The following is a 15,585-nucleotide window of genomic DNA, read 5'->3' on the forward strand; positions in this document are numbered from 1 at the left end:
AACCAAGACGACCACCCAATCGGGCCTCAGCAGCGCTTAGTCTACCTACCTGAGCGTTCATATCACCAGCAACCACAACGATATCTGAGCTTTTAGCCTGTTGTAGAAGGGCACCTAGAGTATCACAGAAACTGTCCTTGGCAGATTCAGAGCTGCAGTCAGTTGTACGCAGCGCAGAAACAATTAACGAGGTGCGATGAACCTCACTTCAACAGGGATAGATGGAGTCATTAACGATGGAATTTCGGGAAAGGAAATTATTGCAGTCAGTTGGAGCGTACGCAGAAACAATTAACGAGGTGCGATGAACCTCACTTCAACAGGGATAGATGGAGTCATTAACGATGGAATTTCGGGAAAAGTATGGAAATTATTCCATTCCGGTTAACATCAACAGACCGAGCATAGCTTCTTAAAGCAGCAAAATACTCAGGCAAACTGAGAAAAATTTTGAGCTAAAACGGCTTTTGCGTAAATTTCTCGTCAATCTTACCGGAATAATGTAGAAAAAGCGGGAGGAACCAAGTTGTTTATACACAAAATGAGTTTTTTGCGGTCACAACAACTGATACGTTGAGAGAAATGAACGCACATCATTCGGCAACGCCATCATTCCTTTGCAAACCTTTACTAAGACCAAAGTTACCCCATCACACTCAATCTCCTGTGATTCCACACCTTATTTCGCCTGAGTAAGTTCCCAGATATGTTACTTTTGCGATCGTTCGGGGCATCGACGATCCAAATGCCCCGCAAGAAGCGGCTTGTAAACCATGTGGCAAACAGGCCATTTTCAGCGTGTTTGTCGATCCAAATCTATCAAACATCACTTAAACCGCACGACGGATTCTGCCATATCTCCTCTGTTAACTGCTGGAGCCTCGAACTGCTTGCCCCAGCCGGTGACCAGCACAAAGGCAAACGGAATATCGCCTTAGACGCTTATAGACACAGGAAGCTCTGGCAGTTACATATCTCCTTTGGTAGTTCGTACACATGGTTGGAAGATGCGCGTGATTACCATGGAATCTAGCTCTTTCATGTGTTCAACTCGTGGCTACCGCTACATATCCATCCATTACGTTACTCAATATATGTAATGACGTACTGCTAGGCCAGGACTTTCCCTAACCGGAGAGTGTATAACTGCTTCGAAAATTAGAGGACGCTAAGATCGTGACAGTCGACTACAATACATCCTCGGTTGTCGAGACGGACGCCTCAGACATAGCCAATAACGCCTCTCTAACTGAGAACGGCCGACAGGTGGTCTGTTCTAGAATACTGACACTGAGCGAAAAAAATCACTGCTATTCAGAAAGGAGGCATACACCACCGTTGAATCTATCCGCAAATGGAAGCATTATCTCTTACTCGATCCAATGAACACTGAATATCTTGGGGATCAGCAAATCTTATTGCTGCCAGAGAGGTCATACCAGATACTAGCGACTATGATGGCGCATGCAAATCCCGGATAATCAGGAGCTTAAAGAATGACAGAGAAGGCTGGTGGGTTTCGAAGGCCCAGGAGATGGAGAAGGCTTTTGCCTCAGGCAACAGTACCGCCCTGTTTCAATTGATTCGATCAACGGGTCAAAAGGAAGCAGGTATCAGTGAGACGATATGCGAAAAAGACGGAACAGTTCACTCCCTCAATCGTCACCTTGAGCGGTGGGCTGAGCCATTACAAGAACAGTTCATCTGGCCTCCTCCAACACAACCGCTGGAAGAACCAAGCGGATTCGAATGGAACATTGACACCAACCCACCATCAGCAACCGAAATCCAGCGTGAGTTTTCAATCCTAAAGCGCGACAAGGCACCTGGCCAGGATGGTCTACACTCCGCGCTCTTAAAAGAAGGTGGTGAAGTCCTGGTGAACAGTCTGACAACCATACAGCAAAAGATTTGGAACGAAAACAGAATACCAGCCGAATGGAGCTCCTCAACCGTCATACCAATTTTCAAAAAGGGAGCAAGAATGCCATGTGAAAACAATCACGGTATCAGTCTGGTATCCGTCGCACCTAAGGTGCCCTCCGGCATTATTTTGTGCAGGTTGATGGATTATTATCTGGAGAGACAGATTCGTGAGAATCAAGCTGGGTTTCGCCCTGGTCGAGAATGCATCGACCATTTTCACCTTGAGACAAATTCTTGGACAGTGCCACTCCTTCCGACGTCCCACGATAGTTTTTCTGGAGGTGAAGTCTGCTTTTGATTCTGTCGATCGTCAGCAACTTTGGCAGTGTTTGGCGATTAAAGGTGTCCCTTCCAAATTTCTCTCCCTTATGGGGGCTCTGTATGCGAACTCCTGTGGGCGTGTACGAGTAAACGGGAAGATCTCGCCTGGGTTCCCCACGTCCAGTAGTGTAAGACAAGGCGTCCTCTTCCCCTTTCCTCTTCAACTTTGTCATTGATATGCTGCTTGAAATTTCCCTGTCTGCCTCTGAAACCTTGATCGTCAAAATGCTCCTGGAACGTTCCCTCAAATACATTGGGGATACAGACGATATTGCACCTCTTGGTTCAGATTCTTCTCAAATGCAAACGATTTAAATAACCTAAATAACTCTACCGCATGGTTTGGTATGCGCTTCACACCTTCAAGGTGTAGAGTGCTGCTACAAGACTGGGTGGGATCAAGCCCACACCTCATGCTTGCAGGTGGGCCAATCGACGTGGTAGATAAATTTGTTAACCTGGGCAGTTGTAAGTTCCGGTGGGCTGGCTGAGGATGAGATTACTTCTCGAATCGGAAAGACCAGGGCAACTTTTGCCAACCTCTGACACGCCGACGTGATGTGAGTTTGTCTGTTAAAGGAAGAGTTTACACTGCGGTGGTGCGATCCATACTGTTTTATGGATCAGAGACGCGGCCCCTAAGCACAGAGGGGACGGGCAGTGTTTGATCATTGATGTCTCGAAGCATTGGTCAGGTCTGGTGGGAACATGGGATTAGTAACGCTGAGGTATGCCAGATGGTCTCAGGAAGAAAGAAATCTCCAGCAATGAATGAATCACTTACGCTTCATAGGCTGCGCTGGTTGGGACATTTACCTCACATGCTACAAGACCGTCTGCCTCGCAGAGCTTCTTTCGCCCAGCCCTGTACTAACAGGAAGCGACCGAGAGGTGGACAGTGTATGACCTGGTAACGAAGTACGAAAGCACTAATCAGTGAACTTAGTCGGGTAGGTAAGTGCCGCCTCCCTGGATGGGGAACCCGGAACTCAAGTCACCAGTGATTGATGACGCTGGTGGAAATGGCCCAATCGCGCAGTCAGTGGCGCTCGTGCATCAAAGCTATCGCCTTCATGCGCACCTACCCAATTTCTGAACAAACTGAACATGCCTTCGCCTCCAAGGCTTGGTTGTATGTTCCACTTTCCTGTTTTCCGGTGACCGCAACTGTAGCAGCTGGAAACAATGTGCCCATGAGACACGTTTTATAGCTGCCAGATGAAACTGAATTGATTGACTTTAGGCTTAACACTAACTAGGGGTTGGTTTGCTTTATGTACGGGGTGCCGGATGAAAGATTAAAACGGTAAAACCCAACGATGGAAAATGGAACTCTTCCCTTCAAGCCGTTTTCCCTCCAGGATGTCAAAGATATCAAAGTGATATCAAAGATATCACTTTCGGGTTGTGCCGCCGTCAAACCGCAATTTTAAAAACCACCCATTACTACGCTGATCAAAGTGACGAAACCATTCGAAAGAAGTAGCGTCGATTTCAAAAGATCTCTGCCTTCTGTTACTCGAAACCGATATCTCCTTACCTCCGTTTTACATTTGCCTTTCGCTGTGCGGATACATGTGCATCTACAGTTATTAAATATCTCTGAATTATTCTCTTTGTATGGCACATGTACATTCGAATCGTGGCTCCTGTTTCATATCTGACGAACTGGCCACATCCCTAAATGACGGAGGAGTTTCCAGCAGCCTAACAGCTTCTTATGATCCCCAGGGGAACGGGCAAGTAGAACAATTCAACGGGACACTGTGGAGCGCAATCCAGTTCAGACTCAAGACGAAAGACCTTCAAATCTGTCACTTGGAGCCAGTTTTATCATATGCCTTGCAGTCTATACGGTCCCTGCGTCCCCACGAATGCCACCCCACACGAACGAATGTTTTGGTCTGAACGTCGATCATCCTGTGGTTTGTCTATACCAACTAGGCTAACTACTCCCGGACCTGATTAGCTAAAAAGATTTGACCATACATTAAAGTATGAACCAATCGTTGAGAAAGTCAAACTTATAAATTGCAATCCACATTACGCCCACGTTCGCTTACTCGGCGGATTAGAAGGCACTGTACCCGTCCGCTATCTCGCTCCTCGTGATGACCAGACACATGTCAACGAATTCACGCGTACCTCATCTAATGAAGGGGATGACGCTCATACACCCTTTCTACCTGACTAGCACGCGCCTCCGCTCAGTGACGTTAAAGATTATACCGATCACACTTTAGTCCCATCCTGCATTTCCAAATACATGGACCGGCATCTCTGAATTAGTCAGACTCAGGAAACGTACAAGACCCTATATTTTGAGAAACCCCTTAGAAGATTTTTACAATCAACTTTCATTCATTCCATGTGGCCGAGTTACTCCTCTCTACACACAATCCAACGGCCCGTGCAAATATCATGGCCATCCTTTGTGCTCATATTATCGCCCCGTATTAACCATGCTTTCGCCTTTTACTTTCAGCTTATGTACGTCTCGTCTTAGACAAGTAGAGCGCTATTCATTCTTGCTCTCGCGCTCAATCAGGATCTATACTGCATCCGTAACACCGAGATTCTACCGGAGTGTTCTTTACCTGCCTATAACACCTCGGGTATCAAAATACTACCGGGACCTTCAGCCACGGACATTCAGTGCGCCCTGCCTTTCGAATCGTAAACTATTTTAAATAATTGTAATAGTTATCCTGCACAGTTCATTATGCGCTTCCCATTTACAAAACACACAGTATTGCTGTACCAAACCCAAACCTCATGCTTGTGGATGGACCGATCAATGTGGTAGATAAGCTCGTTTACCTGGGTAGTTACATGAGTCCCGACGAACTGGCGAATGGCAAAATCAATTCAAGAATTTAGAGGACCGGAGCAGGGTTTGCCAACCACCGACATTTGTGGCGTCGACACATCAGATTGACTGTAAATGTTCAGTATACGGTAGTATCAGTGTAGTATCAGACGTGTGGAAGATCTTCGAAGGCTCCCCGTGTCTGACCACAGGTGCTTCCGTAGCATTGCACGAGTCTGGTGGGTAAACAAGACAGGTATTCTGAAGTACGCTAGATGGTTTCCGGGAGTCTATAAATCAGCTGGTCACACTCCACAGATTACGCCAGTTAGGTGTTGTACTTCGTATACCAGAGGACTGTTTGCTTCGTAGAGTCCTCTCCACCCGGCCTCGCGCCGGATAAACAAACAATAAATAATCCCTCAGCTGTAACAACCTTTCGGTCCCCAGATGCCGTGCCATCAGAAGGAAGCATAAGGGATGAGATAGGGCCAGGTTGCCTACCAGCCAATAAGCTCAGTCGGACCGACAACTACCATCTACCTGGATGCCGACTCAGTGACTCAACTCAATAATGGCAGAAATGGTCTAATAGCATAATCAGTGGTGTGTATACATTGCCATCTCCTCCGAGGATTGGCTGTTTCAACTTTCCGGTGAGCGAAAATGTAGCAGTTGGAACATGTGTGCCTAAGGTACATGACTTGTAGCTGACCAATTGAAATCGATTGATCCAGGTTGCCAGTCTACACAATAGTAGTTGAGATGCGCATGTCTGGTTCGAACCATGGGCTCTCTCGTCGTTAAGTTCATTTCCTAACCCCTGAGCTATGTCAAGCAGAACAAGCCGATGTTAATGACTGATTGAGCCGTCGACTTCATAGCGTGGCTATCATTTTCTTATGCTCCTTATCCCCACTGAACGCAGCTGTGGCAGCTGCAACCACAGCATCCCGGTGCAAGTTCAAAGTGAATGGGCGGATTTAACGCCCTCTACCCGACTGGGAATGGAGCGAATAAGCGGTCTACGGGTAGCCTGATATCAACATAAACAGATAAAGATGCAGCTGCTACATTCAAGCAGGCGGAGACAAGCGAATCCCAAAATCGGGGGATAAGAAAAAGAAAAATACTGTGTAGGCTATCTATGTTCCATGACGTACAAGGTTACTCAGAGAGACGTCCAGCGCCAACAGACAAAAACTGACCCTGTAAGCCTAGAACCTTGCACCACAATGCACTGCATCGACCCGATGAGCTGAGAGCGCAAGGCGCAACCGAGTCGATCATTCGAAATTTCCGAGGGTTGGAGAGCGGAATACACAGGAGGTCCGTCACCCCGAAGGCCTTTATAACCGAGCCCATATCCATTAGCACAAATGCCAAAGTCAAATACACAACAAACAAAAATGAGTTTGAGCCGTGAGTGGCGGACACGCGTCCCGGCGTCATAGAGGATAGGGAGATAAGCACGAGAACACTTACGGGTAGAGGATTCGCCATACTGCATTTCAACGAATAAGGTAACGGATGTGGAGCGGGAGCACTGAATATCTGCACGATACTCGCTACACGCTTTGGTGCTTCTCGGAATTCCTTAAGACCCGCTACTGAAGCAAATACCACTGTTTTGGTGTCCTATCGCAATCCGAGAAGTAGAGATATAACTCTGATGACAACCCTCAAGTACAGTCTTCTAAAAGTATGATCCTGGGAGGCCTCGGTGAGTCAAGTATCAGCCATGAAACTATTTGAAAGATAGGCGACTTCAAGCTTATGACACACGCTTTTGAAAACAATCTAAGATTCCAGATTGGTCGGGCATATTCCCAAAGCACACGATCCGTTGGCAATCGACATGCACTTTGTCTGGATGCTCTCTTTACAAAAACAGCACTGGTATCTTTCAGTTCTCAGAAACACCAAGATATAGCGGTCATTTGAAAGCATTCGTCCATTATCATATGACCGAGGAACTACGGTTTATTCCTTCATCCAACTTCCAAGGGCTACGTTGCACTCGAAACTTCGAATATCCAATCCGGAATTCTTCCACCGCAATTTGGGCGAAGCCGGTGACCAATGATGTAAAATGCAGCAAAACCGGCGTAAGAGATCAAGATGGCTGTTGAAGGCTCCAACATACAATTACTTTTGTCTGGTCTTGACCAACTTGACAGTATCGCAACCCTCGTGGTTCCCTCGGGTTGCATGGCAGCTTGGCACCGAAAAAGATGTCAAGGCTGAACGATTATTTCTTTTAACTCAGTGTACTGCTGTGGAAAACTTATTTCAAGGAGTTCGGAGACGGCCTAGCAAAAACGGCAGCCATAGAACCTCATGCATTAATCGCCGAGTGAAACTTTCATCCAAGCACTAGACGGTACTATCCTACTCATCATCATCATCACCAACGACAGCATGACATCAGTGTTCAACACCAATGCTTCACTGCCGTACAACCAATGCTTCACTGCCGTACACTTCCTACTAGACAATATCGACACGCGTGGAGGATTTCTCGAGTCATTCACCCTGCGGAAATCTTGGCCCCTGTGTTTGCCGTTGGAGGCACACCTTAAGATTGGGAATTAGTAACTTTTCAGTGTGAAACTGAGCTGAATTGGTTAGGCTGCAGCAGCAGATACACACCAGTCAGAGGAACTTCAGTAATGAGCACTCAAAGGGAAGTAGGTACATGGACTGGTAGTTACACATATAAATGAAATCCCATCCTACGCACAGCACCAATTTATGCAGTCAGTGCCGTGCATCACAAGCTGGACTGCTAACAAGAAAAAGTGAATAGGGGTAAGCCCTGAACAACCCTTGCGAAATTCAGCAAAGCCTTTGATTGTGGCGAGCACGGGTTACTTACGTGCAGTCAGAAAGAATGGATATTAAAGCCGTCGCTGATCTTCTCATGCTCGTGGACATGGAGTCACCAAAAACGCCACTTACAATCCAAGCGGTACTCGAGGTTGTGGAGCGTTTTACGTACCTTGGAAATTGTATTATTTCTGATTGCAATATGACAGATAAGGGTAATGCACGAATCTGTAAGGCTCTGACCATGTTTATTAATTTGACACACCTATGGCATTGAAGCGGTATATCTCTGAATCTCAAGGACTGTGTGTACCAGGCTACAGTGCGAGCATTTTTGTTGTATGGACGTGAAACTTGGCCTGTTCGAGCAGCGAAGTGAGATCTTTTCAGATGTTTGACAATCGCTGTTTCAGGACCATAGCTCGTGCAGGTCAATGATAATGTAATAATCATTCATGTGTAGCACTCTTTCAATGCTAGGTACGATTGCTGGGATATTGCCAGGTTGCCCAAGCCTAGGCAGGGGAAGTCTAGAGTTAGAGGTCGGGTTCAAACCATGGAGATTCCGGTCACTAAATTCGCAATCTAACCACTGAGTCACCTCTTGTAGGTTGATGTCGGAAAATCCGTAACGAGGCAATCGGATGTGCGATTGGTACCTCCACTGAAGAATGTGTCCAGCAACAATCTGCCTTGATGAGGCCATGTACTGTGTATGCCGAATCATCGTTTGCCGAAGAGTGCTGTTTTCCGTGCCAATTCAGAGTGGTGGAATCAGAGGTGTGGCCAACCCTTGACTTGGCAGAGGGGTACGAAAGAGATTACGAAACGTTTGAATGCTGTCGGTGCTAGTCGCGTTCCAGGTCGAGGACCGCGTTACCTTCACTGTTCTCGGCTGCAGACATTTCAAGTTATGGCTGCTAATCGATGCCAGTGGCGTTCTCGCTATCAGTTCCTATCCAGATCGCCTGAATGAGCGCCTGGAGACGTAGGCACCTCGAAGTGATTGTAGAAAGGTAGCATTAAGTCCCATCCCTGTCCACCTTTGTTCTCTTCTTCACCATAAGGCCCTCAAATAAATCATGGTTGTATGGCAGTGAAGCAGTGTTGAACATTGATGACATGCTGTGCATAACGATGATCTCTTGGATAGCAATGTTAAATACGTGAACCTCATGACGCCACATGTGGATGAATTTAATTCACTCCAACCGCATGGGGTAAGTAAAACATTGCAGTGGTCTGCAAACGCTCGGTGCGGACTACTCATAACAATAGATGCGTCCCATTAAGTGGGGGATGTCCCCAACGCGCATCTCCATTTATGAGCTCATCCACCATAGTAGCGAACTTTTGGAGCGGCTTACTAGTCAGTGTTGTTCAGGCGCATTCGAAAAACGTGTTCAGGCTGATACCATATACCTGCTTATGGACTAGTAGCGAGAACATCGGACACAAGAAGCGAACCCCGGGAAATCACTCTTACAAATCTGGACTAGCCGGTGCTGTACAACGGATCTCAAAGGCAGAGGTGACACGAGCGTCCAAAGTCTCCTGCCCCCATACAATTGAAACAGACCGAAAATGAAATAATTAATGTGGGGGGCTTCCAAGTTTCAGCATTCGGGAAGACTATTGGTAAAGGTTACTTCCCTACCGTGAATGAAAAAAATCTTAAAAACTAAAGAAAAATTAACCAGCTGCCGATCGACCTAGCTAGGAAAACGGCCGAACAGCGAGCAACTTACGCTGGCTTCCAGACTGTCCATACTTTGGCGCCAATCGCCTCAAGGGGACAGTGAACTTCAGTTCAATCTACGGTTTCTGGCTACCACTTGCCGAAGGCAAGTCGGATGATGAAATAAGAATGCTAATTCAATTCTTTTTAATTTAGAACACAGTGCAGTGAATGATTCATCAAATTTGGAGCAGATCTTTTTGTTTAGGAGCTTATTGTCTCCATACATAGTATAACCCTCCAGTTAGTCCAGTGGGGATGTACACTAAGAGCTGTTGGATGCTCACATACTCTAGTAGAACAACATTGTGTCTGATCATATAGGTTTAGACGGACTGAAATTAAACGGTTGGATTCCACCACTTGAAATGTTGGGCCTGTGGATTTAGGTTCACCCGAGTATCCTAAAGGGGACGTCGCTGATTTCGGCAGTATTTCTATTTGGTGTTTCCCCAGTCACCCAACAAAGGATTCACGGATTCACGGATTGATACACAGGGTCGAGGATTTTGCCCACGTTTCCCGGGTCGGTTTTGTTCTTGTCGGTTAGTGGCTGTCGTTCACCTGAAAGGCACAAGTGAAAAAAGGGTGTAGCACTGCTCTTTATGTTCTCAGTATGAAAAAAGTGAATGTGTGTGCCCTGAGCTTGAAAATTTTCTTACTATGTCCCAGCCGGGTGTTTGCTGGGTCAACGGTAAAAAACCTGTTTGCCAAGCTTTGTTCAAACAGGGCGTAAGTAAGAATTGGGTCCCCCCGGAGGCGACGGTTCTCCAGGGGAAAGAGATCAAGCATCGCGAGACGCGTTTCATAGTCCACGGATTTGAGGCCGGCAACCATTCTAGTGGTGGCCCTCTGGACACGCTCAATGGGGGTGACGTCTTTTGTACGTCCTGAGTAGAAAACTTGGTTGGCGTACTCCTTGAAAGGAAGCCATTGGCATTACAGGAAATGTTTACTCGCATCAACGTCGCATCGCTCGGACTTTGGAGTTCATGCACTTCCGCCCACTACAGTCCCTCTGCCAATATCTACAGGAACCTCTAAGACGATGGAGTGTCTAAAATGCGATCAATGAGATTATGCCGGAATCTGAGCATCTACTTCAGGTGAGGCGTATTCGTGCATTCAGGAGGAAAATCAAACGGGATATCGAAAACGTTTGGAATACCCTCCATACATAATCAGATTCATGCGAGACGTGAGGAGAGCTGACCCCATTGGCGTCAGCCAGAAAGCAATCCAAGTTGATGGAGTGTTGGGAAAAAGTGGTCTATTTTGACGGACGCCTTTATTTAAGTTATGACCTTTTTGCTTCAATACGGTCCGGTATTCTATGATGTTTTTCGAGCATCTCGCATGCCCAAAACCAAATTTTCCTAAAGTTACGGCATGAGGTCAGTCGCACAGGATGATAGAATAAATTCTGTGTGTAATAGAAACGGGAATCCAAAACGTTTTTTACATTGCCTTTGAGGATTGCCAAACCGTGAAGCAGTCCGTACGACAAAACTGGTCGAATCTCACGGATTTCCAGATGAAAGCACCACAAATATTCGGGGACAAAAATAAATTGACATTTTGTTTTAATTTGAGTTTTTATTTTGATTTTTTTACTGATTCCTGGCTTACCAGAGGAACAAATAGAAAACAAAATAATAGACAGCAACTTTGCAGCAAACCCTCATCCAAAGCACCCGATCTTGGGTGTCACAGCCCGGTACTTAATTTCAAGGCGTTTTACCGACCGAGAGCTCGTGATGTCGGCAAGTTTTCCAGTCAAACGAAATTTATTCGCAAGTGTATCGGTACGCTTTTGCTGGTGGTGACACCAGGGATCCATTGTCTGAGGAACAATAATCTCGTACAACACTTTCATCACGGCGCCTAATTTCAAGCTACAAAAATTGTGGTAAAACGATTCGGCAGTTTAACTGTTGAATAGTTAGAAAATGTTTGACATTCAGTGCATCCATCCTTTTTTCGGGTAAAAACCCTTCAAAGTCTCGCAACCTGGAAGAGCAAACTCATGTGTAACGAAGTTTGAGAATTCAGAGGGTGTATTAGTTCAGAACCAAGCGTTTCTCCATCGATGCCACTTATTTTTGTATCCATGCCCGTTTCTTGGTATGGGCGCTGATCCTATTTTGGCTTGTTTTTTTTATTTTCGGCACCATGTTGCATTTCGTTTACAAATCAACACTGTTAATTAGTTGGCGATCATGAAGATTTCAAAATTGGCTTTGACTTGATGCATATATTACGAGAAAAATTACATTCTTATGCTGTTCCAAGGTGCGCGTGGCAAGTAGCCTCGAACACAATATTTGATGTAACCATAAAGTACTTATTACTACGGTCGTGGGGTTTGACAGAGACAATTAACTAATTCTTATTCCGTGTGTGCATTCGCTTTTTCCGTTAGTTACACAAATGGTTCATGCACATCTACACTGCAAACGACTGCCTGGGGTTGAGAAAGTCGTTTTTCCTATCCCAACCCAAACAGTTTTTTATTTCAGGCATAGCTTCAAACGTTCGGTGATGGGATACATTTTACTGGCTGTTTACTGTGTAGTTAGACATTTGTGTTTCAGGTGCAAAGTGGGATATTTTCGGACCTTAGAAAGCTCCTCAAACGCATAAGAAAACCAGAATCAGATTAATGAGAGTTTGGACTCAGCATTCAGTGGATACCGTCAAAGATCACAAAGCATTCATGGTAAACTATTTATTTATTGCCCAGAATCCGGTAAATCTTAATATTTTTCTGAAATTTACGGAGTTTCGGTGTTTATCATAGGAGCAAAAATTAGTTTGTCTTGAATGAGTTTTAATGAGCGATTTTTGTTTTCACCAAAATCCCTCAGGTGGGATATTGCATTCAGCGGAAAGTATCTTCCGGGACAGTGCTCTAGCAGCTCAATCGGTCGGCAAATTACGCACTGTTCTAGTGACAAGAAGTGATACAAAAGCGAGCCTGCAAAGCGAAAATCGAAAGGAGCGTAATTTGTCTCGTTCAAATCAACAGAAAGAAGCCTGCCCCCGTTTTCTCTGGCTCGATGCTGTTTCTTAGTCTGGTAAGACGTACCACAAACTAAGATGCCTCCGGTGCCTTACCCCACGACCTTCCTTTTATAAAGGTCAGGCTTCTCATCTGATGCTAGTAGCACTGAGACAAAATTTAAACCACTTCAGGTTCTCTTAGATCTCGAGTAAAGCTTAGGAATCCTTCGGAGCCAATTTGGAATTTGGTGTTTCAGCTTGCTAAACGAACGGTCTTAGGATAAAAATTGCCGTTCTTTCCCCAGTGTGAATAAAGAAGGACAACTGAAAAACGCATCATCGGGATATTAATATCATGTATTCAGAAAAATTTTGCTGAAGCGGAAAAAAATACTACAACCTTGGAACGCTTTCTCCTAACTACTCCGCATGCGTCTTTGCTTTTTTTATGCAACCAAATTGTATTGCTCAACTCTGGCCTCTTGCAGACACGTCCATGGAGTGTTAAAGCTACGATGGTTAAAAAAAGGGTTTTATGGTCTTCTCCGTTACTTGGGCCGTAACCCATTCATATTTGCTGATCAAACCACATGAATGCTAACCCGGGAAAAATTTCTCCTCAAATTCGTATATGCATGGGAAGGAGATGCTCTTGAAACACAAGTGAATTGTCTTCATCCCGCCAGACAGACCACACACAGGCATCTGCCAATACAGATGTTGACCACCTGCGAGGGTCAGAGCTTTGGACCATAACTTACAAGCGGGATAAGTTGGGTCTTCAATTCGACCAACTGAGAACGACTCATTAATACATACGAGGTTTTTCTCTCTTTAACTGGTATTTCGAAGGTTTCCTGGTGAGTGTTGTCAGTATTTATATAAGTTTTCAAGGTTATCAAGTCCTTTGGTTTAAATTCTGAAATCACCGGTAGGGTTGCTTAACACCAGACTGTAGAAACCCTAAGTTAAAAATAGCAGGTGGAACGGGTGGAACGGGTAACTTCTCAAAACAATTTGTTACCCATCGTGAGCCTTCAGTCGTCAGTCACTGAGTGTTTACCTATGCACACTAGTTTCCATATAGTTGTACGACCGGAGAATTTTGCCCCACAAATAGAGCCTCAGGAGTAAATATTGCTACTGCACTTCACATCAGCACGCGAGCCAGTTGTGTAGTTATGGTTTTTTGTCAAGCGATTATTTGTGCTCTTTGTTTAGCTCTTAGTCGCGCTGCCAAGCTGGCCAAACCTAAGCTAACCTCTTGATGAAGTAAACCTAGGGCGAAACAGCAACCATCATGGCGTTTTGGAATATACGGTGTTGCTTGGTCATGGTTTCCTGTAAGGTAATGTTTTCATGCTTTCGGACGGTTCCGTGTATCTAAAAGTGACACAGGCGAACGTTTAAATTACTCACAGCTCTTGTGCTCAAGTCGGCAGCCAAAAATGCTCTGATAAAGCACTACTCATCAGATTTTCTCCAAACGAGCTAAGCCGAGTGTGCATTGGCACGACATACTTGCGGTCAGACAAGTTTCACATAACCGACACTCAATTTTTCTTCACCCAAAAACGGCCAATGCAAATGCGAAATTCAAGAAAAACTTTTTAAAATGCTTCAGTCCTCACCAAAATCTATTTCATTTTGTAAAAAGGAACTGTATTCTGCGGCTTTTAAAGAGGAAAACACGCCTGCAATGTGAACCCATCTGTACCCTCAGTATTTACTTAAGTCACAACATGACACAGAACATGACACAACGTCAGCAGACAAATTTGGGTGCTTGTTGCGATATTTTGTAACCCGGACCTCACTTTGTTGCAACGATCTTGATTCTGTCTGTCAGGATTTTCATGCAGCTGGAGAAACCAATTGCAATACCAAACCAGCGGACGTGCTAGATGGTGGCGTGCCAAAAAATCTTTTGATTGACGTAAAAACGATTGCCTCCGGCGAAGTCTCCTATAGTTTGAGGATAACAAGTGCTATGGTGTTTGCCAATGCAGAACTGATTAAATCGCTTTATCGTAGACGAAGCGGTATGTGAAAAGCTGCAGTGGTTGAAATATGATCAGCCACTCCTTCGATTCACACACATTCTTGACAGTGGCAATACATCGCGGTGAACCCTTTGCGGCTTGCGGGCGACCCTGTATTGGAAGGAGAATTAAGGAGGACATATGGAAAGCTGCTGCATCCAAGCCTACATAGCGCATAGGGGCCAGAGTTTGGGAGGAGATTTCGTATTATCATGGATAGGGGCATCAGAAAGTGTATTGCGACAATGCCTTTAGGGAGCCGCCATGCAGTTGATGTGCGCAAAACTTGAAGACCAACCCGTGATGACAACTCAATGAGCAGAATTGCTTTAAAATGCCTGACAGTAAATTTGACGATTTTCCGGTTTCGGAAAAATATAGAGTGACCGATGATAGTGAGAGATAAATCAAAATTTGACCTCAGGAGCGCTTTTCGTTCGGGAAGGCGGAGAAAGTGATCCGGTAGATGAATTATTATCATTCGAACTCGTGCATGCAAGACCGAATAAGGATAGCAGCCAAACCGAGGTTTTACAGATTGAAAAAAGCTTATGAATAGTAGAACTTGATTAAGCCCTAGGGAATTGGAGACGCAGAGCAGGGAAGGCAAAGCATATTTCCGAATTAAGAAAGACAACTGACGAAAGGACCAACACCCTTCAAAAGGGGACATCAAGGACGCCGTATGCCTGTGTCCAAATTCTAACTGACAAGAGGAGAAAACCTAGAAACACGAGTGTTCAATGGTGTGCAGAGGTCATCTTTTGACAATTGGGTAGCCACACCAGAAAATCCTCGCCTGGTTCGGTACCACGTGTCTAGGTATGGCAGAGTGAACGTCAGAGATAGAGATTTGGATCGTTTGCCAGACCACTGCGGGCTACTAAACCAGGAAGCCGTCAGTCGGTTCAACAGGC

General features: G+C 45.4%; 1 protein-coding gene across 1 annotated transcript in view; it reads right to left on the reverse strand.

Moving 5' to 3' along the window:
* The window catches only part of T265_00289 (hypothetical protein), a gene marked incomplete at both ends in the record, with an annotated part of 22,298 nt that extends 11,713 nt beyond the window's left edge, over positions 1-10,585 (reverse strand). The window contains 2 exons of the mRNA XM_009164034.1: positions 10,108-10,263; positions 10,286-10,585. Coding sequence (XP_009162298.1) covers positions 10,108-10,263; positions 10,286-10,585 — 456 coding nt within the window. The remainder of the gene's footprint in view (positions 1-10,107; positions 10,264-10,285) is intronic.
* Positions 10,586-15,585: the final 5,000 nt, after the last annotated feature.

The sequence above is a fragment of the Opisthorchis viverrini genome, assembly GCF_000715545.1.
Source record: "Opisthorchis viverrini unplaced genomic scaffold opera_v5_3, whole genome shotgun sequence".
Taxonomy (NCBI): Eukaryota; Metazoa; Platyhelminthes; class Trematoda; order Opisthorchiida; family Opisthorchiidae; genus Opisthorchis; species Opisthorchis viverrini.